Source organism: Chiloscyllium plagiosum, unplaced genomic scaffold (assembly GCF_037043375.1).
Source record: "Chiloscyllium plagiosum isolate Xiang-an unplaced genomic scaffold, Cpla_swu_hap1 HiC_scaffold_8, whole genome shotgun sequence".
NCBI lineage: Eukaryota > Metazoa > Chordata > Chondrichthyes > Orectolobiformes > Hemiscylliidae > Chiloscyllium > Chiloscyllium plagiosum.
The window spans coordinates 35,100,065-35,124,247 of NW_028270146.1; the positions used below are offsets into that span (position 1 = coordinate 35,100,065).

The following is a 24,183-nucleotide window of genomic DNA, read 5'->3' on the forward strand; positions in this document are numbered from 1 at the left end:
TAACTATTTGAAGTACATGTATACCTTTAAAGATCAAAAACCTCAGGTACAGAATTCTAGAGCATTGATACATTTGCTTTGTTTATTTACATTAGGAGTCGCAGCCCACCCACTACCTATCTGGCTAAATATTTACATGGTTTGATCTACACAGTGAGAAAACAAATCAAATGACAAATGTTTGCTGCTATTGCTTTATATGTTAATTCAAATTGTAGTGAACACATTGTGTTTTTTAAATTGCTCAACACACATTTCTGGAGAAGGTAATTTTAAATTTGCAGTAATAGATTGAAGTCTTTTGGAGTGGATCTTTAACAGTGTTCTAAAAGTTAATTTTTTATTTTGTATGAAACTGTTCGATTGTCTTCAAAATTCTGGTGTATAATGCTGGTGTGTACAAAGCTAAGGAGATTACCTCTGGCATGCATTAGAAGTGAAGTAGTGAACTCAGTCATGGTTATAGAGCACCGAAACAGACCCTTGGTCCAACTTGACAATGTCACCCAGAGATCCTAAATTAATCTAGTCCCATTTAACAGTATTCCTTTAGTGTTAATGTAGCTTTGACTTAAATAAGCAGTCTAAAAGTTGTCTTCTGTGTCACATATTTTGATCAACACCATTGTGCATTTCCAATCCTGTTATACTAGTTTTTCACTATTTGTATCCCATGATCAAGTGAGCTGCACTATTTCACTTGAGTATTATTTCCACATGCAGCGGTGAATGTTGTTGGATGATTACAATATTTGAAAATTACTTATACTTAATTTTCGCATCACCAGCAAGACCAACACTTAAAAGCCATTCCTAACTGCATTTGAGAAGATGATGGTAAAACCCTTTGTTGAACCATTGCAGTTCACGTAGTGAGGGTGCTTTCACAAAGGTGTCGGATTGGGTTGAAGAATTTTGACTTTGTGCTTGTGAAGGCTTATAATAAATGTCCAGGATGGGGAATTGTGTCACTTAAAAGTGATGCTGTATCTATGCACCAGCTGACCTGTTTTTCTGGGTGATAGAAGCCATGGGTTTGAAAGACACTCCCAAAGAATCCTGGGAAGATTGATATAGTGCATCCAGTTGATAGCATCCAAACTGATCTTGTCTTCATCTCGGCATCTCTAGTTCATTTTTTACTTTCATCCAAAATTTTCTTTAGACAATCTACATTTCTTTGTTTTCTTTTTATATTTTCTCTTTCTTGAGAGACATGTACTGTTTAGCATGAAAATTGCTTGTTGTTGAGGGTGAAGGATGGCAATGCACTATGTAATGGTACACCCATTTTATGCATTAATACATCTACCTGGTTGCAGTCTACCTAGGCACTTCAATCCAAGCGCTATGAGTAAATCAGATATATTTGATCAGAAAAACCTGACATAAAACTGTCAGAAAAACAATGAATATCTAAATATGGGTTTATACTTGGTATTCGCTGAGTTTCCCACAAGTACTTTATTCTCAACAGTTGAACTGTCTCATGAATTCTTTCCATGATTTTCTGTTGGCTGTGATTTTCAATGCACCATTCATTTTCCCTGTATTACATGGAATTTTGAGGAACTTATTGAAATAGTTGCACAGCATGTTGTCAATACATAACTCTTAATCCGAGTGCATTGGATGGGTTTGGAAGGAGACAATTCAGCATTTAATTTTGTACTCTATCTTGTTATAGGTTTCTTTCAATATATTTAGGACCCTTCCACCTTCAGAATCTTCAGAGTTTGATCCAGAAGAAGATGAACCAGTGCTTGAAGCAGCCTGGCCTCATTTACAGGTGAACATTGCATGCTCAGAAGTAAAATAGCTGGTTAATATGCTTTACTTATTAAAGCATTTTGGTAATCTGTAATATTATAATAGATCACATTTGGACAGTAACCTGAAATGGAAGTTGGCCTTGTGCATACCTGAGAAAGCAGGAGAGTTTTGCAACTTGGAAAAATCAAGCGGTGCACATTTTTAGCTATGGCAGACATAATTTTTTGAAGCAGTGAGGTTGTTTCTTTGAGACAGTGTGGCACAGGGGTTTATGTGAAAGAACCAATGGCCTAACAACGGCCGTCAGATTGGTCGAGCTGCAGTTTTGCTGCGAAGCTGTCCTGTTGAGCAGCTGAAGTCCACCAGAGGCGATGAACTGAAAGCATCTCTCCTCTTTTCCCAGTGTGAGGGAATTGACCAAAAACCCAAGAAAGAAGTCTTTGTTTTAATCTAACAAAAGACCTCTGTTTGGCAGATCAGCAATCAGTGAAGAATGACCATTGCCTTACTGGTAGCATTGTGTTATCAGTGCCGCAAATAGCTGTGTAAAAGATTTTAATTTGCCCATGAAAACTAGACTTTGTATTTTGCCTTACCCTGTCTATATTCTCTGTTCATCTGTAATGTGTATTAAACTATCTGTCTTAATCATGACTGTGTGTATTTGGGTCTTTTGGAGGAGTATGGTTTAAATTTTTAAAAAGTATTAGATTAGAAATCCTTGCTTTTCTCTGCCACTGTTAAATGTGTTCCAATATATTCTGTCAATGATATAACCTGGTATAAATTTCCTTTGTCCTGCATAGCAGTCAGACCAGCAAAATTATCATCTTAGTGGTCGAATTGAGATTTTGTTTTGTATGTTTGTCCATGGTTTGTCAAACCGTGGGGCATGTCTATCAGTAAACTGTTCCCAGCTCAGTTGTAAAAATAGTTTGGGAGTCTTGCTGCTGGGTATTTGAATGAGTGCAGATTGGATTTTGAGTAAAGGTAATTGGTAATGGATAAAAGGACAGATGCCAGGTTTCTTATACTCAAGATGGCATTGAAGATAGCTTAAACCGTCCTGCTGGAAGAGGTATCAGTGATAAATATAAAGGAAGTAACAAAAGCCAGACAGATGTAATGAACATATAAATCAGAAATAGAATTCAAAGTTTGTGCGAAGATTTGTAGCTCTGGTGCTCGTTGTTGTGGTTCTGTTCGCCGAGCTGGAAGTTTTTGTTGCAAACGTTTCGTCCCCTGGCTAGGCGACATCATCGGTGCTTGGGAGCCTCCTGCGAAGCGCTTCTTTGATGTTTCCTCCGGTGTTTATAGTGGTCTGTCCCTGCCGCTTCCGGTTGTCAGTTTCAGCTGTCCGCTGTAGTGGTTGGTATATTGGGTCCAGGTCGATGTGTTTGTTGATGGAGTTTGTGGATATACCAACCACTACAGCGGACAGCTGAAACTGACAACTGGAAGCGGCAGGGACAGACCACTATAAACACCGGAGGAAACATCAAAGAAGCGCTTCGCAGGAGGCTCCCAAGCACTGATGATGTCGCCTAGCCAGGGGACGAAACGTTTGCAACAAAAACTTCCAGCTCGGCGAACAGAACCACAACAGAAATAGAATTGCCTTCCAGTGCCAAGAAGGCAACAGTGAGTGAAATGTTGGCAAATGATCTAGACTGGTGGAAATACAGGAAGGAGGATGTATATAGTCAGTCACTTGAGTTAACAAAGATTCAATTATAGTTAGAGCAGCTTGCAAAGAGAATTGAAACAGCATAAGCTCAAGGAGAAGGAACATTGAAATGAAAGAGCAAGAGCTGGAAATGAATAAACTTGAAGATCTTCAGAAAGAGGAGAATAAAAGTGAGCAATTCAAAGAAAGGAAAAGGTGCAAAAAAAAATTTAAGAGGCTCAAACTAGAGATTCCGGAGAGAGAAAAGGAAAATAGATAATGAATCACGATACAAAAAACAATTGAAAGAAAAGATTTTATATGCTGACAAAGCCTAGTCACAATTCAGAGTTGAGTAAAGATTGTTTAAATTTGTTTCAGACCGACAATGAGGGGGTTAAAAACATGGAGGCATTCTTTTTCATTTGAGGAAATAGTGGAACAATTGAAGTGGCCAGAGGAAAACAGGACATTACCCATGCCAAGCAAGTTGACTGATCAAGCATATAAAAAGTATGCATCGCCGTTGAAGGAGATTTTTTAAGGGTTATGCAACATATTTTTAAAAAGAGGTATTCTGGGTGTGTCATTTGGAGATGCCGGTGTTGGACTGGGGTGTACAAAGTTAAAAATCACACAACACCAGGTTATTGTCCAACAGGTTTAATTGGAAACACACAAGTTTTCGGAGCGCGCTCCTTCATCAGGTGATGGAGTGGCGCTCCGAAAGCTAGTGTGCTTCCAATTAAACCTGTTGGATGATAACCTGGTGGTGTGTAATTTTTAACTTCTGGGTGTGTGCTAGTTCCTGAACCATGCAGAAAGAACATTAGAAATTTGAGGGAGTAGTCTAGGCAACCTAGATTAAATTTGAAAGGTTTAAAGCAAAGTATTTTTGACAGGTGGGTTATGGGTATTAGGAGTAAATATCAAGTATGAAGTTCTCCGATTAATTTTTGATGGTAAATATCAAAGGTTTAAATCAAACCTCCACTGTAAGAAAATAGGATGCCTTTATTCAGAATTCTGGAAGTAGCATGGAAAGCCCACAGGACCTTTTGGGATTCATAGGAGTGAGGTTGATCAGAAACTCGCATGGAAAATACCAGAGATAAAATTGTAGCTTAACTACAGTGATGAAGCAACACTGCTGTGATTGCAGCAGGGGTGACTAAAATTAGAGATAAAGGTTTCTTCTTCTCTGCATTGAAATTATTCCACTAAACTGTAGCTTTATTAAGGAGCACGAGCTAAAGATGTTTTTGCTGGAGAGGACATATTTCTCCTTTTGGAGAATTCAAAGAAAGCAAAAAGGATAAGTTATATCCTGGTTCTCTTGCCCAAAATGCAATTAGTGAGACTTGTTCTCCAGAACAATGGAAGGAGGGGTTGCTTAAAAAAAAATTCCCTGTGGACAAAATTGACTGGCTGAAGTGAAGTTTATAGCTTTGCCCATAATCTCAAAATCCAAGTGAGGTTAAAGATACAGCAGTTTTACTGCAACCAGTTTCTGGTATTTTTCTGGTCAAGCAGCATCTGTGTAGAGAGAAGCAGCATTAATGTTTCAAGTTTGACTTTTCAGAACTAAACTCTGTTTAACCCTGATTCTCTCTGCAGATGCTGACAAACCTGCTGAGTTTCTCGCACTGTTGGTTTCAGACCTCCAACATCTGCAGTGTATTGACTCTGTTCAGGAATTTGTTGTTCTCATTATCATACACAACAGCGACTGAGTAAATTTCATTACCAGGCATCAAAGCATTACCACAAAAAGATGTTAAAATAGCTGATTCAGAGATAAATTGACTCAGTCAGCTCACACTGAAGCAGAGGCGGACTAAGATCGAGTGGTATTGTATTAGAAATGGAGATCTGATGAAAGAGTGGGAACATTTTTATATTCTTCCAGATAAGCAATGGACAGTTCACCTGATAGTGGTACTGTAAAATTTAATAATGTGATATTGAGTAGCGTTAATAGGTTTTTATGGCAAGATGTGAATTTGAAAAAGCTATGCATCAGTAAGCAGAAATTTTACCAGGTCAGGCCTCCATTTGGGTGTAATGTAATTCTATAAAACACACAATATATCAGACAGTTGGGAAACAAACTTAATTTGCAAGTTGGCTATAAAACAGTTGAAGTGCATTCATGAACATGGTGGCTTCAGAGAAATCTTCAGACTCTCAACGATCATGAAGGGTAATTGTTTTGCATACTTACAGGGTTGAAAAAAGGGTTAGATTTCTTAATTTGCTGTAAAAGACTCCCCAGTTAAATCTACTGGGTTTAGTTCATTTAAATTGATGTATAGTCCTGAAGTAAGAGGTCCATTAAAACTGATCATGAGAACATAGTTCAAAGTGATCATGAGAGATGGCAAAAAATTTAACGTTGTTTATAAGGCAAAAAGACAAATCCTCAAAACATTGAGAATTACATGTCCCATGTTTTCAGAGAGACAGGAGTGTGTAAAGTAGCATGGGAGTGTTTAAGAAGTTGTGGAGCTGAAAAAAACACAGCAGGTCAGTCAGCATCAGAGGAGAAGGGGAATCAACATTTGAGGACTGGTGAAAGGTTCTGACCTGAAACATCAACTCCCCTTTTGGATGTAGGTTTGCTTGCTGAGCTGATAGGTTGATTTCCAGATGTTTCATTATCTTACTAGGTAACATCTTCAGTGGACTTTATGCAAAGCAATGCTGAAACTTCCTGCTTTCTATTTACATGTTTGGGTTTCTTTGGGTTAGTGATGTCATTTCCTTTGGTGATGTTATTTCCTGTGGTGAAGTCATTTCCTGTGCCTTTTCTTCGGGGGTGGTAGATGGGGTCTAACTCTGTTTGTTGATAGAGTTCTGGTTGGAATGCCATGTTTCTAGGAATTCTCGTGCATGTCTTTGTTTGGCTTGTCCTAGGATGGATGTATTGTCCCAGTCGAAGTGGTGTACTTCCTCATCCGTATGTGAGGATACTAGTGAGAGGGGGTCATGTCTTTTGTGGCTAGTTGGTGTTCATGTATCCTGGTGGCTAGTTTTCTGCCTGTTTGTCCAATGTATTTTTTTTACAGTCCTTACAGTATTTTGTAAATGACGTTAGTTTTGCTCATTGCCTGTATAGGGTCTTTCAAGTTCATTAGCTGCTGTTTTAGTGTGTTGGTGGGTTTGTGGGCTACCATGATGCCAAGGGGTCTGAGTAGTCTAGCTACCTGAGTAGTCAGCTAATGAACTTGAAAGACCCTATACAGACAATGAGCAAAACTAACATCATTTACAAAATAATGTGCAAGGACTGTAACAAACAATACATTGGACAAACAGGCAGAAAACTAGCCACCAGGATACATGAACACCAACTAGCCAATGACCCTCTCTCACTAGTATCCTCACATACGGATGAGGAAGGACACCACTTCGACTGGGACAATACATCCATCCTAGGACAAGCCAAATAAAGTCGTGCACAAGAATTCCTAGAAGCATGGCATTCCAACCAGAACTCTATCAACAAAGAGTTAGACCCTATCTACCACCCCCTAAGAAAAGGAACAGGAAGTGACTTCACCACAGGAAAGAACATCAAAGGAAATGACATCACCAACCCAAAGAAACCCAAACATATTAATAGAAAGCAGGAAGTTTCAGCATTGCTTTGAAAGTCCACTGAAGATGTTACCTAGTAAGATAATGAAACGTCTGGAAATCAACCTATCAGCTCAGCGAGCAAACCTAAATCCAAAACCTCAACCTGAGCTACAAATCTTGCTAATCAACTCTCCTCCTCTGATGCTGCCTGACCTGCTGTGCTTTTACCAGTTCCATTCTTTATCAGCTTTGACTCATCAGCATCTCCAGTTCTCACTATCTCCAAGGTTTAAGTTCACAGGCAAAAATGAAAAAAATGGACAAACATGCTGCAACTGGAACACTGTAAAAAGGAAACCAAGTATTAGTGCAATTACTATTGCAAGATGAACCTTGTGAAACCTATTTGTGAAATAGTTAGGCAGATTTACAAAGTGACTTATCTCGTAGGTGCTCTGGATTGTAGAAAGAAGAATCTGTCACATAAACATGTTAAACATGCTGGAGAGGAAGATGAGACAAAACAAGTGTGTAAAGTGGTAAGAGTAGTGAAGGTTGACAAAGTCAGTGAGTGAAATAGGAGAGGCAGATAGTTCACAAAGTAAATCTCCCATAATCTGATTAACAATAGTGAAATATTGGGCAGTTATACATTAGTATTTTTGTACTTAGACCTAGTAAGATTACTGAGGAAATTCAAGGTAATCTGTACAGGTACACCAAGATGTACAATGTAAGTGAGGCATGATATACGTTTATCAGAATCAATACCAATAAAATGACATTCTTATTGGTAAAGCTTTGGTGGGAAAGAAGATTAAATACATTTTTGAATATCAACTGATTGAACCTAGCCAGTCACAAAAAAGCATTCATACTATATTTCTCAATTAGATTTGGCAGTGTTTCATTCCTTTCTAAGATCGATCTGTTGAAGGTGAACTGGTAAATAACATTAACACCAAGAGCTAAAGAAATATTAGTGTTTGTTACACCGAAATGATTATTCGACGTCAAGATCATGCTATTCCAGTTTAAAAATGCGTTCCGAAGACTTGTGAATCAAGTTGTAGCTAAAGTGCTTAATTTTGTAAAATGATGTCATTAGTATAAAGTAACACTTCGAAAGCAATTAAAAGATCTGTTTAGGGAATTACAATTGGCTGGTTTAATAATGACTCTTGCCAAGAATGAATTAATAAAATAGTAGTTAATGTTGGTGTACTGGGGATAGATTCAGACTTATTGCAGGTAATGAATCAACAAAAGAGACATTTTTAAGAAATTTAACCAAAATTGGAAGTACTACTGTATAGTGGAAATGGAGATGTTTGTTAGTTATTGGCTCCAAAGCATTTTCAAGTCTGTGCCTGACCTAGTTGCTGAACAACATTAATGTATACTGACTGTAATCCACCAGCTTTATGGAGAAATTTAAGACTCTGCAAAATTGTTCTGGTGAACCTCTATTGATTCAACGATTCACAGTAAAAATTGTTCATTTTGCTGAAAAAGTTGATGTAAAAGTAGGCATGCTCAAAATGATCAATTGAAATAGTTAAGGGTTTGAGAGGAAAATGACAAATTGATGAAATTCTGCATAATGGAATGTATGAGGGCGATTTTATTTTGTATTGTGTGTTATGTTTACAAGTGATACATTTAAAACAGTGTGTAGTCTGCCTTAAGGGTGGTGATGTTTAAGGAACCATATAGTTTCCTTTTTGGACTGTAAACTAAACAGGAAGTTGGATTAGCATATATAGCTGAGATAGATGGAGAGTTTTGTAGCTTGGAAAAAGTCAAATAGAAATCATTTTAGTGTGCAAGAGATTGTTGCTATTTGAAGCAGTGAGATTTTTATTTTAGAAGGAATGGCACAAAGTGATTTTAAGTCATCTAAGTACTCACACATTTGTGATGAAGTGTAATGGTGCAGGAAGTTGGTCACACACACACACAGAAGGCTTACCTGGTTGATTCCACATTAATCCAAGCTGTAGCAACAGTCTGTTTCAGTTCCTGTTTCCCCTCCTCTCCATTACTCATAAGGCATCAGAACTGAATTTTTTTTAGCTCTTATGTACAGATTACTAACTTTGAATCATAACTATTAATTCCACTTTCTCAATGTGCTGCATTTTTTTGCTAAACCACTGAGCTTTTCTTTTGTGTATGCCTTCACTACTTAATTTACCCAACATTTATTCTTTTAGCGAGTGGGGAGAAATTTGTGAAATCAACAAGAAATGATGGCTGAAAACAGACCCTTTCAAAATTGATTTTTTTTTTCTGGTATTTTTGCATTTAGAAGTGAATGTTTTTTTTTACCCTTTTGTAATTTAACTTATCTATTTCAGCTTGTATATGAGTTCTTCATTCGGTTTTTGGAGAGTCAAGAATTCCAACCCAGTATTGCCAAAAAATATGTCGATCAGAAATTTGTATTGCAGGTGCGTGTGAACTTTTTTTGATTAGATAAGTAATTGTATATTACCTGTACTTTCTAGCAATCAATCATTCATAAAGTTAAGGTATGGAACAATAGAACAGTAGCGGTTTGTTTTGGCAATGTGTATATATTTAAGTTTGAGTAGAAATGATATTTTGAATATCCTTTTGCAACACTCTTCCGTCAAACAATATCCAATGGTTTGCTATTAATATCCCTTTTAAAGCTTTGTGAAATTGTAGTTCATTGGTTTTGCACTAAATGTATCTAATCTGTTCCAATTTGATATTTTGGATTCAAAATTTATTGCAACTTGCATGTCCCCACAAAAAGTCTTGTGTTTACATTTCCATCTAATTGTCATTTGATAAATTTGCAGAGAAATCCCAGAAGAAACTTCGGATTTGTGTGGATCTTTTAATTTGTAATGGGGTGAATAAGATTAGTTACAAATTTACTGATGATAGAGTAATTGTGTAGCGGAGACTAATGTTCATTGACTTATGTGCCATTGCATATGAAAACTGTTCAGTGTAGAAGATTCACTAGACAATTTATGCAGGCCTTAATTTCTAAGTGAGGACATTTATGCAGCTATACTGACTATGGAATAAGTTTTATTCTTTACTTTGTCCCTTTTTTATATGTTTTGCTTTAATCCCACATTCTAGGGGCAGGTGTCAAGTGGATTATTCCATCAAAAATAGATTTCCATGCCTTTAAATGCTGCCACGTTTTGGGTTTCGAGATTTCCTGCTGTTACTGATCACTCCAGTTGTGTCAACCCACTGCCCAGAATCTCATTATATTGAACTAAGTAATTAATGTAAAAGTTATGAAATATTTGAACAGCGGTGTTTGATTATAGAGAATGCCATTTGTGTGTGTGTAAAAGGTGTTAAAGAGATGACTACTGAATTGAAAATTAACTAGAATATTGTGATCTTTCAGTCACTGCAATATTCTATTAGTAATGTATTGGGATTAGTTCCTATTGTGACCTGTATGTTTGATTAGGTCAAAATTGTTAGAATTCTACTCTTGCTCAGAAATCTCATTTCTTGGGAGCTAAGCAAGATTGCATTATATTACAGTTGAACTAATGTTGAAATGAAGGTTTGGTGACTACAAATAAACTAAGTAAAACTTGTAAACTGGGCAAGTGGTTTACGGGAAAGGTGAAGTTATATTTTTGGTCATTTTCAGCTTTTGGAATTGTTCAACAGTGAAGACCCCCGAGAACGAGACTACCTGAAGACTGTTTTACACAGAATTTATGGAAAGTTTCTTGGACTTAGAGCATTTATCCGGAAGCAAATTAACAATATTTTTCTACAGTAAGTGTTATTGTGTTAAAAGTTGAAGCGGTATGTTCAACTGTTATTTTGTTGGGGGTAGATGAAAAGAAGTTAAGTGAATATGAGGATGCCAAGTAATACTCCACTAATTTTAAGATCTATGTCAATCTTTTACCTCAACAAAGTTGTCTGCCTTGTGCATTGCTCATAGTGGATAGGGTAGCGAATGCACTCCATGTGCTTGCCATAATGGAATTGCAATATGCTTACTGAAGCTTCCAATAACCTATCAGCCTATTAACACTGAAAATGGGGACTGATTAGCATCATTCCTTGTTTTAACTGACTCACCGCTCTCATGAAGGTTAATTGGACAAGGAACTGGCATCTTCCTGGGTTTGCATCAAAGCTCTTTCCAATCTGGGGCTAAAATTTAGTCAACTTGAATTCTAAAAGTGGTTAAGGCCATATTTGGAACAGGTACCATACTCCGCAATGGCAGAGCAGGCTCATAGCTGAATGCCCTGTTCCTGGTCCTTTTCCTTATGTTGTCTCCCACCTTTCTTGAATAGTCAAGTTACATTTCCTAATTTTGAATCTGGTGACCTTTTGACAAATCATTACCAGTGTATCCATTATTTCCACACTTGGCTCTTCTTCAAACATAGAGCCTGTACGGTGCTGTACGTTTCTATGGCCCACGATGTTGTGCTGAGGATTAATCCTAATCTAAAATAAAATAAAATAACCTAACCTCCGCACTTCCCAATTCACTGCTGTGCATGTCCAGCAATCACTTAAATGTCCCTCATGACTCTGCTGCTTCCACCACCACCGCTGGTAATGCATTCCATGCGCTTACAACACTCTGCGTAAAGAACCTACCTCTGATGTCTCCTCTATACCTTCCTCCCAACACCTTAAAACTGATCTCTCATGGCAGTCAATCCTGCCCTGGGAAAATTCTCTGACTATCGACTGTATTCATGCTTCTCATTACCTTGTACATCTCGATCAGGTCACCTCTCTTCCTCCTCCTCTTCAGAGAGAGAAATCTGAGCTTAGTCAACATCTCCTCAAGACAAGCCTTCCAGTCCAGACAGCATCCTGGTAAATCTCCAATGTACCCTCTCCAAAGCCTCCACATCTTTCCTATAGTAGGGCGACCAGAACTGGACACAATATTCCAAGTGGAGTCTCACCAGGGTCTTGTAGAGCTGCAGCAAAACCTCGTGGCTCTTAAACTTGATCCTCCTGTTAATGAAAGCCAAAACACCATATGCTTTCTTAAAAACGCTATCCATTTGAGTGGCAACTTTGAGGGATCTATATACTTGAACACCAAGGTCCCTCTGTTCCTCCACACTGCCAGGAATCCTGTCTCTAATCCTATATTCAGCATTCAAGTTCAACCTTCCAAAATGCATCACTCCACATTTATCCAGGTTGAACTCCATCTGCCATTTCTCAGCCCATCTCTGCATCCTGTCTGTCGTGCTGCAGCCTGCAATAGCCCTCAACACTATCGATGGCACCTCCAATCTTTGTGTCACTGGCAAATTTACTAACCCAACCCTCAACCTCCTCATCCAAGTCATTTATAAGAACTGTAAAGAGCAGAGGCCCAAGAACAGAGCTCTGCAGGACACTATTCACCACTGACCTCCAGGCAGAATACTTTCCATCTACTAAAACCACTCTCTCTGTCTTCTGTCAGCCAACCAATTCTGAATCCAGACAGCCAAATCTCCCTGTAACCCATACCTTCTGACTTTATGAATGAGCCTACTATGGGGAACCTTATCAAATGCCTCGCTGAAGTCAATGTACACCACATCCACTGCTTGAGCTTCGTCAACCTGTCTCCTCACCACCTCAAAGAACTTCATAAGATTTATGAGGCAAGACCTGCCCCTCAAAGCCATGCTGACTGCCTTTAATCACACTATGCTTTTCCAAATTGTAATAAATCCTATCCCTCAGAATTCTTTCCAAAACCTTGCTGACCACAGACATAAGACTCACTGGTCTGTAATTGCCAGGGATTTTCCCATTTCCCCTTCTTGAAAAGAGGAACAACGTTTACCTCCCTCCAATCCTCCAGGACGACTCTCGTGGAGAGTGAGGAAGCAAAGATCTTCGCCAGCGGCTTAGCAACCTCCTTTCTCGCTTCCTGGAGAAACCTAGGATAAATCTGGTCTGGCCCTGGGGCCTTATCAATCTTAATGTTTGCCAAAATTTCCTGCACCTCAACTTCCTCAATCTCTATCTGTTCAAGCCTGTTTCCCTGCTCCTCAAAGTTCTCATTCACAACAAGGTTCCTTTCTTTAGTGAAAACCAAAGCAAAAAGCTCATTTAGGGCTTCCCCTATCTGCTCAGATTCCGTGCACAACTTCCCTACAATATCCCTGATCGGACCGACCTACTCCCTGATCATTCTCTTATTTCTCACGTATGCATACAACGCTTTTGAGTTCTCCCTAATCCTTCCTGCCAAGCCTTTTTCATGCCCCCTCCTGGCTCTCCTCAGTCCATTTCTGAGCACCTTTATTGTAAGCCTGTAATCGTCTAAATCTGTGCTTTCTCCCTCCACCTTACGTAAGCTGCCTTGTACCTTTTGACTCCTCTGTTCTCATCATCCAAGGCTCCTTAATCTTACCCCTTCTGACCTGTCTAGAGGAACAAATTTGTGCATCACTTGCAGCAACTGCTCCTTAAAGAGTCTCCACATGTCTGTGCCCTTTCTGTGGAACAATTGCTCCCAATCTGTACTTCCCAACTTCAGTCTGATAGCGTCATAGTTTCCTTTGCCCCAGTTAAATATTTTCCCTTGGTAACTGCTCCTTTCCATCTCCATGGCTATGGTAAATGTGAGGCAGTTGTGGTCACGGTCACCAAAGTGTTCTCCCACTGTGAGATCTGACAGCTGTCCTGGCTCATTGCCAAGCACCAAATCCAAAATGGCCTCTCCTTTTGTCAGCCTGTCTAAATACTGAGTAAGGAAACCTTCCTGAACGCACCTGACAAAAACTGCTCCATCCAAACCATCTGTACTAAGGAGATTCCAGTTGATATTGGGAAAGTTGAAGTCACCCTTAAGAACAACCCTGCTACGTCTGCACTTTTCCAAAATCTGCTGGCCTATGAGTTCTTTGATCTCCCTAGAGCTATTAGGGGGGTCTGTAGAAGACCTGAAAATGTGTTGCTGGAAAAGCGCAGCAGGTCAGGCAGCATCCAAGGAACAGGAGAATCAACGTTTCAGGCATAAGCCCTTCTTCTGGTCTGTAGAAGACCCCCGATGAGGTGACTATAAGACCATAAGACATAGGAGCGGAAGTAAGGCCATTCGGCCCATCGAGTCCACTCCGCCATTCAATCATGGCTGATGGGCATTTCAACTCCACTTACCCGCATTCTCCCTGTAGCCCTTAATTCCTTGTGACATCAAGAATTTATCAATTTCAGCCTTGAAGACATTTAGTGTCCCAGCCTCCACTGCACTCTGTGGCAATGAATTCCACAGGGGAAAGTGAGGTCTGCAGATGCTGGAGATCAGAGCTGAAAATGTGTTGCTGGAAAAGCGCAGCAGGTCAGGCAGCATCCAGGGAACAGGAGAATCGACGTTTCGGGCCCACAATGAATTCCACAGGCCCACCACTCTCTGGCTGAAGAAATGTCTCCGCATTTCTGTTCTGAATTTACCCCCTCTAATTCTAAGGCTGTGTCCACGGGTCCTAGTCTCCTCGCCTAACGGAAACAATTTCCTAGCATCCATCCTTTCCAAGCCATGCATTATCTTGTAAGTTTCTATTAGATCTCCCCTTAATCTTCTAAACTCCAATGAATACAATCCCAGGATCCTCAGCCGTTCCTCGTATGTTAGACCTACCATTCCAGGGATCATCCGTGTGAATCTCCGCTGGACACGGTCCAGTGCCAGTATGTCCTTCCTGAGGTGTGGGGACCAAAACTGGACACAGTACTCCAAATGGGGCCTAACCAGTGCTTTATAAAGTCTCAGTAGCACGACACTGCTTTTATATTCCAACCCCCTTGAGATAATTGACAATATTGCATTCGCTTTCTTAATCACGGACTCAACCTGCATGTTTATCTTTAGAGAATCCTCGACTAGCACTCCCAGATCCCTCTGTACTTTGGCTTTACGAATTTTCTCACCGTTTAGAAAGTAATCCATGCTTCTATTCTTTTTCCCAAAGTGCAAAACCTCGCATTTGCTCACATTGAATTCCATCAACCATTTCCTGGACCACTCCTCCAAACTGTCTAGATCCTTCTGCAGCCTCCCCACTTCCTCAGTACTACCTGCCTGTCCACCTAACTTTGTATCGTCGGCAAACTTCGCTAGAATGTCCCCAGTCCCTTCATCCAGATCATTAATATATAATGTGAACAGCTGCAGCCCCAACACTGAACCCTGCGGGACACCGCTTGTCACCGGCTGCCATTCCGAAAAAGAACCTTTTATCCCAACTCTCTGCCTCCTGTCAGACAGACTGCTCCCTTGCTGTTTCTAACTTCCACCCATACTGATTGACTCAGTAGACAAACCTTCCTTGACGACCTTCATTTCTGTAGCGGTGATGCACTCTGATTAGCAATGCTACCTGCTCCTCCCCACCATTCTTTAGCAACCACAAGTGCCCTTATGAAACCCACGTCTCTGTTAATGGGTATAACATCATAGTGCCAAGTACTAATCCACGCTAGAAGTTCGTCACTCTTATTTCTGACACTCCTTGCATTAAAGCAGACACACTTTAACCGATCCTTTTGTTCCATCACATGAAAAACCTTCCCGATAGATTCACTACTTCATGTCACTGCCTCGTTGACAACTAGACCCACCTTCCCACCCCCCTCAGATGTGTAGATCTGGTTCCCACCCCCCCTGCTAAACCAGTTTTAAACCTTCCTAAACCACTCAAGCCATTCTCCCAGCCAGGACTTTTTGCACCTCCAGTTTAGGTACAATCTGTCCTTCATATACAGGTCCCACCTTCCCCAGAAGGCACCCCAATGGTCTAAGTACGTGAAGTCCTCCCTCCTGCACCAGCCGTGCAGCCACGTGTTAAGCTGTACTTACTGACTGTTCCTCATCTCACTGTCCTGTGGCACTGGTAGCAAATCTGAGAACACTACACTACTTGTCCTGCTCTTCTGATTCCCATCCTAGCTCTCTGAAGTCACTATTCAGATCCTCAGTCCCTTTCCTGGCTACGTCATTGGTGCCAGTATGTATCACGATTTCTGGCTGCTCACCCTCCCCCAAAACTTGGGTGCAGGCCATCCAGTTCTAAATAAGTAAGAGATAAGGAGATCTTTCATCATTTTCTAAAATGCAAGTGAAGTCAGTAATAAAATGTAGTATGTTGGTCACCAATGTTAAAAATTACATCTGTAGCATTTCTTGGCTAGCTAGCAGTACACTTTCTAAATTAACACCCTGCCTGTAGTTTCAGGTTTGAACTCTCTCTAATTCAGAATATTAAAACAATAGTTTTAAAGTTTTTAAATGTTTTGAAAATATTTGGGCATTGATACGACAAGTTTGGTGTTTCTTTTTTTCTTTCCGTAAAAATGCAAGTGTCGCTTGCTGTTTAAGCACACACTTTTACACTTCAGTTTTCTTTACAGATTTGTTTATGAAACAGAACGTTTTAATGGTGTAGCAGAGCTTCTGGAAATATTAGGAAGGTAAGCAACCTCACACCTAATTATTAAGCTTAGTTACAAATTCATAGAATTCTGATTCTTTTCTGATTCTTTTATTAATTCGTAACATCAAAATTTAGATTACATTACATTAGATTACATTACAGTGTGGAAACAGGCCCTTCGGCCCAACAAGTCCACACCGACCCGCCGAAGCGAAACCCACCCATACCCCTACATGTACCAACACTACATGTAATCCCCTTATCCAACACCTACAGGCAATTTAGTATGGCCAATTCACCTGACCCTGCACATCTTTGGATGGTGGGAGGAAACCGGAGCACCCGGAGGAAACCCACGCAGACACGCAAACCCACACAGTCAGTCGCCTGAGGCGGGAATTGAACCCGGGTCTCTGGCGCTGTGAGGCAGCAGTGCTAACCACTGTGCCACGGTGCCGCCCCCATAATAGACTACCTTGGGAGCAGTGACCAAAATATTACTCAATTTTACATTGTTTGAAAGGGTGATGATTGGGTCTAAGAGTGATATTTTACAATTACTGACAGCTGTATGAACATGAAACTCAGCTAGCTGAATTGATCCGGTACACCAGACTATTGGATGTATGTATAAAGATGGCATTAAAAGGGTTATTTTCGAATACTCTTAAGTATATTCCTACGATAAAGAAAGACTTCTCCAGGAAAGAGCCAGCATCTGTGGCCAACTAAACATATTCAGGAAAGCATAGAATTGCACAAAGGTGAGTGACCAGTTGGATAATTGATCAGAATATTAAGAATATCAGAATAGCAACAAGGTTACTCAGGAGGAAGTGAGCTAGAAAATGGATAGTAAGAATATTTAAAAAGGAAATGTGAAAGTATATTGTGTTCCTCTAGAGTAAAAATGGGCAGTTAATAAATAGTAGTTCAGTCAAGAGTGCAGAAGGGCATGCCAGGAGCTTCACTAGACTAATCTAAAAATGAGCAGTCAAGTGAGAAGCTACAAAATAGGACTAATGTGCTAAACAGCACAAAGAGCCAGTGATGGATTGAGCTAAGCAATCTGGCAACCAGCAGATCAGATCTAAGCTCAGTTGTGAATGGTTGTGGACAATTAAACAACTTGCTGGAAGACTATGTTGCACAAGTATCCCCATTTTCAATACTGTGGGAGCCCTGCACATCAGTTCAAAAGGCTGATGCATTGGCAACAATCTTCTCTCAGTGCTGTGTGGATGATCCATCTTGGCCTCCTTTAGAGGTTGAAAATGTGTTGCTGGAAAAGCGCAGCAGGTCAGGCAGCATCCAAGGAACAGGAGAATTGACGTTTCGGGCATAAGCCCTTCAGGAATGAGGAAAGTGTGTCCAGCAGGCTAAGATAAAAGGTAGGGAGGAGGGACTTGGGAGGGGCATTGGAAATGCAATAGATGGAAGGAGGTCAAGGTGAGGGTGATAGGCCAGAGTGGGGTGGGGGCAGAGAGGTCAGGAAGAAGATTGCAGGTTAAAAAGGCGGTGCTGAGTTCGAGGGATTTGACTGAGACAAGGTGGGGGGAGGGGAAATGAGGAAACTGGCGAAATGAGTTCATCCCTTGTGGTTGGAGGGTTCCTAGGCGGAAGATGAGGCGCTCTTCCTCCAACCGTCGTGTTGCTATGGTCTGGCGATGGAGGAGTCCAAGGACCTGCATGTCCTTGGTGGAGTGGGAGGGGGAGTTGGTGTGTTCAGCCACGGGGTGGTTGGGTTGGTTTGGGTGTCCCAGAGGTGTTCTCTGAAATGTTCCGCAAGTAGGCGGCCTCTCTCCCCGATATAGAGGAGGCCACATCGGGTGCAGCAGATGCAATAGATGATGTGTGTGGAGGCGCAGGTGAATTTGTGGCGGATATGGAAGTGTCCCTTGGGGCCTTGGAGGGAAGTAAGGGGGGAGGTGTGGGCGCAAGTTTTGCATTTTTTGCGGTTGCAGGGGAAGGTGCCGGGAGTGGAGGTTGGGTTGGTGGGGGGTGTGGACCTGACGAGGGAGTCACGGAGGGAGTGGTCTTTTCGGAATGCTGATAGGGGAGGGGAGGGAAATATATCCCTGGTGGTGGGGTCCGTTTGGAGGTGTTTGAGGGATTCGAAGAATCTTTCGAGGTTCGAGGGATCTTTCTTCAAAGACCGCAATTTCCCCCCAGACGTGGTCGACGATGCCCTCCACCACATCTCCTCCACTTCCCGCTCCTCTGCCCTTGAGCCCCGCCCCTCCAACCGCCACCAGGACTGGTCCTCACCTACCACCCCACCAACCTCCATGTACAGCGTATTGTCCGCCGTCATTTCTCCAAGGCCCCAAGGGACACTTCCATATCCGCCACAAATTCACCTGCACCTCCACACACATCATTTACTGCATCCACTGCACCCGATGTGGCCTCCTCTATATCTGGGAGACAGGCTGCCTACTTGCGGAACGTTTCAGAGAACACCTCTGGGACACCCAGACGAACCAACCCAACCACCCCGTGGCTCAACACTCCAACTCCTCCTCCCACTCCACCAAGGACATGCAGGTTCTTGGACTCCTCCATCACCAGACTATAGCAACACGACGGTTGGAGGAAGAGCGCCTCATCTTCCGCCTAGGAACTCTCCAACCACAAGGGATGAACTCTGATTTCTCCAGTTTCCTCATTTCCCCTCCCACCACCTTGTCTCAGTCAAATCCCTCGAACTCAGCACCGCCTTCCTAACCTGCAATCTTCTTCCTGACCTCTCCGCCCCCACCCCACTCTGGCCTATCACCCTCACCTTGACCTCCTTCCACCTATCGCATTTCCAACGCCCCTCCTTCCTACCTTTTATCTTAGCCTGCTGGACACACTTTCCTCATTCCTGAAGAAGGGCTTATGCCCGAAACGTCAATTCTCCTGTTCCTTGGATGCTGCCTGATCTGCTGCGCTGTTCCAGCAACACATTTTCAGCTCTGATCTCCAGCATCTACAGTCCTCACTTTCTCTTCCTTTAGAGGCTCTCAGCATCTCAAATGCCAGTCTTTAGCCAATTCAATTCACTCTACATGGTAGCAAGAAATGGTTGGAGGCATTGAATACTGCCCCAAATACATTCTTGCAATGATACTGAAGACTTGTGCTCCTGGACTTGCTATACCCCTAACCCACATGTTTCAGTACTGCAACGATATCCAACTGTTTGGAAAATTGCCCAGGTATGTCCTGCACACAAAAAGGACGCATCCAACCTGGCCAGTTACTGCCCCATCAGTCTACTCTCAATCAGCAGTAAACAGATGGAAGGTGTCATCAACAGTGCTATCAAGCAGCGCCTGCTCAGCAATAACCTGCTTAGTAATGCAGAGTTTGGATTCCACTAGGCCTGCTCAGCTCCTAACCTTATTACAGCCTTGGTTCAAGCATGGATAAAAGAGCTGAATTCCAGGTGAGTGTGATAGCCCTTGACATCAAGACCATATTTGGTCAGTGCATTTAGCTGTTAATTGAAAGTTGGTGGTTTGAGACCACCCAGGGATGGAGTGATTGCTGTTCTCACTCCATCAGTTTCACTAAAATAGGAGGCATCGTGGACAGTGAGGAAGGTCATCAGAAACTGCAGCTGGACCTTGATCAGATGGGGAAGTGAGCCGAGAAATGGAAAATGGTGTTTAGAACATAGAAAAGTACAGCACACAACAGGCCCTTAGGCCCACGAAGTTGTGCTGAGACTTAATCCTAATATAAAATATAGTAACTTAACCTACGCACACTTCAACTCACTGCTGTCCATGTTCATGTCCAGCAGTCATTTAAATGACCCCATTTACTTCGCTTCCACCACCTCAACTGGCAATGCATTCCATGCATTCACAGCTCTCTGCGTAAAGAACCTCCTTTTATACCTTGCTCCTAATATCTTCAAACCATGACTTCTCGTACCAATCAATCCTGCCCTGAGGAAAAGTCTCTGGCTATTGACTCTATCTATGCCTCTCATTATTTTGCACACCTCAATTAGGTCTCCTCTCTTCCTTCTCTCCAGAGAGACGTCTGAGCTTATTCAATCTCTCTTCATAAGGCAAGCCCTCCAGCCGAGGCAGCATCCTGGTAAACCTTCTTTGCACCCTCTCCAAAGCGTCTATCTGCCCTATAGTAGGGCGACCAGAACTGGACACAATATTCCAAATGTGGTCTCACCAGGGACTTGTAGAGCTGCAGCAAAACCTCACGGCTCTTAAACTCTTGTAAAAAAAAAAAGCCAAAACACCATATGCTTTCTTAACAGCCCTATCCACTTAGGTGGCAACTTTGAGGGATCAATGTACTTGCACACCCAGATCCCTCTGTTCCTCCATTCTGCCAAGAATTCTGTCTTTAATCTGATATCAGCATTCGAATTCGACCTTCCAAAATGCACCACTTCGCATTTATCCAGGTTGAACTCCATCTGCCATTTCTCAGCCCAGCTCTGCATCCTGTCTATGTCGCGCTGCAGTCTGCAGTAGCCCTCTACACAATCGACAACACTTCCAACCTTTGTCATCTGCAAATTTACCAACCCACCCCTCGACCTCCTCATCAAAGTCATTTATAAAAACTACAAAGGGCAGAGGCCCAAGAACAGAGCCCTGCGGGACTCCCCTCGATACTCTCCTCCAGGAAGAATATTTTCTATCTACAACCACTCTCTCTGCCTTCTGTCAGCCAACCAATTCTAAATCCAGATAGCCAAATCTCCCTGTATCCCATACTTCCTGACTTTATGAATGAGCCTACCATGGGGAACCCTATCAAATGCCTTGCTGAAATCCATATACACCACATCCACTGCTCTGTCGTTGTCGACCTGTCTTGACACCTCCTCAAAGAACTTTAATATAGATAAGTGAGAGATTTTGCGTTTTGGAAAATCAATTCAAGATAGGAGAGAATGTTCAGGCCTTCGGGAGTATAGTGGAATATAAGGGTCTTGAAGTTGAGGTCCACAGTTCTCTGACCGTGGAGTCACAGGTAGACAGGACAGTGAAGAAGGCTTTTGGCACACTGGCCTTCATCAGTCAGGGCATTGAGAAGTTGGGGAGTTATGTTGCAGTTGTACAGGACATTGGTAAGGCCACACTTGGTGAATTGTGTTCAGTTTTGGTCACCATGCTGTAGGAAGGATGTTATTAAACTGGAAAGAGTGCAGAAGAAATTTATAAGGGTGTTGCCTGGATTCAAGGGACTGAGTTATAGAGGTTGGACATGTGTATGACTCTTTTTTTCTTTAGAGTGTAGGAAACTGAGGGGTGATATTATAGCAGTGTATAAGATCATGGACAGGGTGAATGCATTCTCTTTTTTTTTTCTCAGGGTTGGGGAATCAAGGGCTAGAGGGCATCAGTTTAAGATTAGAGGGGAAAGAATAAAAGGGAACCTGGGAGGCAACCTTTTTACACAGAGGGGTTGGAATGCATATGGAATGAGCTGCCAGTGGAAGTGGTTGAGGTGGGTACTTTAACAACATTTTAAAAGGCATTTAGACAAACGTGGATAAGAACAACTTAGAAGGGTACAGCGGAATGGGGTTAGCGTTGATGAACATTTTAGTCATATCGGCTAGTTTGGGCCTGTCTCCGTGCTGTAGAACTCTTTAGAATCAGAGAATCATGGAAACAGGCCCTTTGGCCCAACAAGTCCACACTGACCCTCTGCAGAGTATCCCACCCCAACCTATTTCCCTACCCTATTACTCGACATTTATCCCTGACTAATGCACCTAACCTACATATCCCTGAACGCTATGGCCAATTCACCTAACCTGCACATCTTTGGATTGTGGGAGGAAACCGGAGCACTTTGAGGAAACCCATGCACACACGGGGAGAATGTGCAAATTCCACACAGCCAGTCGCCTGAGGCTGGAATTGTTTCCGGGTCCTTGGCTCTGTGAGGCAGCAGTGCTGACCGCCAAGCCGCAGTGCTGACCGCCAAGCCACCGTGCCGCCCAGATGAGACTCTAACTGAATCTGACAGCAAAGAGCCCTTGCACAACTGGAGTCAATGGGAATCTGGAATCGAGGGTGGGGAGAAACTCTCTGCTGGTTGGGGTAATACCTGGGACATACAAAGCCAGTTGGCGGTCAGTCATCTCAGCTCCAGGACATCTCTACAGTAGTTTAAGGTAGTTTCCTAGGCCCAACCATCTTCAGCTGCTTCATCAATGACCTTCCTTCAGTCACAGGATCAGAAGTGGGGACGTTCCCTGATTGTGCAATGTTCAGCACCATACGTGACGACTCAGATATTAAGGCAGTCCATGTCCAAATACAACACTACCTCGACCAATTTAGACTGAAAAAAGGCTAGCGGCATTCACATCACACAAATATTAGGCAATGACCATCTTCACAAGAGACAATCTAAACACTTCCCCATGACATTCAGTGGTGTCACCATCACTAAATTCCTCACTGTCAACATCCTTTGGTAACCTACTTCCTAACTGAATTTAAATGGGTTAAATGCAGGCAGGATGTTTCCAATGACCATGAAGTCCAGAACCAGGGATCACAATCTAAGGACACTGAATCAGTTATTCAGCAGGACTGGGATGAGAAGAAATTTCTTCACCTAGAGAGTAGTGAGTCTGTGAAGTTCTACCAGAGAAAACAATTGACAAAGAAATGTTTAATATTTTCAAAGAGGAGTTAAGTTAATTCTTGGGGCTATAGAGATCAAATCATATGGGGAGAAGGAAGTGACAGGTTACTGAGTTGGATAATCAGCACAATCATACTAAATGGCAGAGCAGACTCAAAGAGCTAAATGACCATCACCTACATTTAAATGAAACTGCCTCAAAAGTAGGCTACTGCGTTTTACCCTCTGCCCAACTATACAGGAAATTCTTTATCCAAGATTTGCACATGGAGTTATGCCCAATATATCCTTCATTTCTGATGTTCGACCTTATTACTGATGTAAAATAAAAGAGACTGATTGTAAACAGTTCAGTTCTGAGTTCTCAACTGCAGCCAGATATTTACATGCTTTAAATAGGTTCAAGAATTTATAAACGGCTGTAACTGGCTTTTTAGAACACTTCTTTGCAGTGGCCTGAAGGGGTCAGGCGATGTTAAACATAGATGCACCTTCAGAGCTAAACACATTACTGTACTCCAAGTATTACAGGAATAGGCATTGCATTATTTAATAAATTACTTGTATAACATGTCTCTTACAGTGCATTGATTCAGTTTCTTTTCTCTTTGCTCTGAAATTTTGGAGGGTGGGGCTGGGAAGGAAATGGAAGCGGGGGAAGTAAATGAGCTGTGTGGACTGGAGAGTTGTCCGCAATATATCATTGCGATTCTGTGGTTGTCTTTCTAAGACTTTATGTTCTAAAACAATTGATAGTTAAGCTGACTTATTTTACACATTTGTCACACGTGCTTACAGAAGTGGCCTTGAAATGTTGATGAATTTATATCATTGTGGTTTTCTAATCCAGTGCTCTCATTCTGCTGGCCTTACTTGGCACAGTTGTATGTACTACAACGCCTAGCTATAATAAGTTAGCTATAATGTAGATGTGAAAAGGGAGGTCGTCTTTTTGATTTTTGTCAAACAAGGCCAACATAAGCATCTGCAGTTTGGTGAAAAAATGCCTGAAATGTTTAAAAATGTGAGCATTGAGCTACATGTAGAAGATGATGACTCTTTTAATTGGAACTGTTTCTTTTTATTTGATATCAACACTTT

General features: G+C 41.7%; 1 protein-coding gene across 1 annotated transcript in view; it reads left to right on the forward strand.

The window, feature by feature from the left end:
• Positions 1-24,183, forward strand: part of ppp2r5eb (protein phosphatase 2, regulatory subunit B', epsilon isoform b) — a 90,531-nt gene that overhangs the window by 47,902 nt on the left and 18,446 nt on the right. Inside the window, exons 3-6 of the mRNA XM_043697219.2 lie at positions 1,688-1,789; positions 9,382-9,474; positions 10,680-10,810; positions 16,430-16,489. Of these exons, the coding sequence (XP_043553154.1) occupies positions 1,688-1,789; positions 9,382-9,474; positions 10,680-10,810; positions 16,430-16,489 (386 nt within the window). The remainder of the gene's footprint in view (positions 1-1,687; positions 1,790-9,381; positions 9,475-10,679; positions 10,811-16,429; positions 16,490-24,183) is intronic.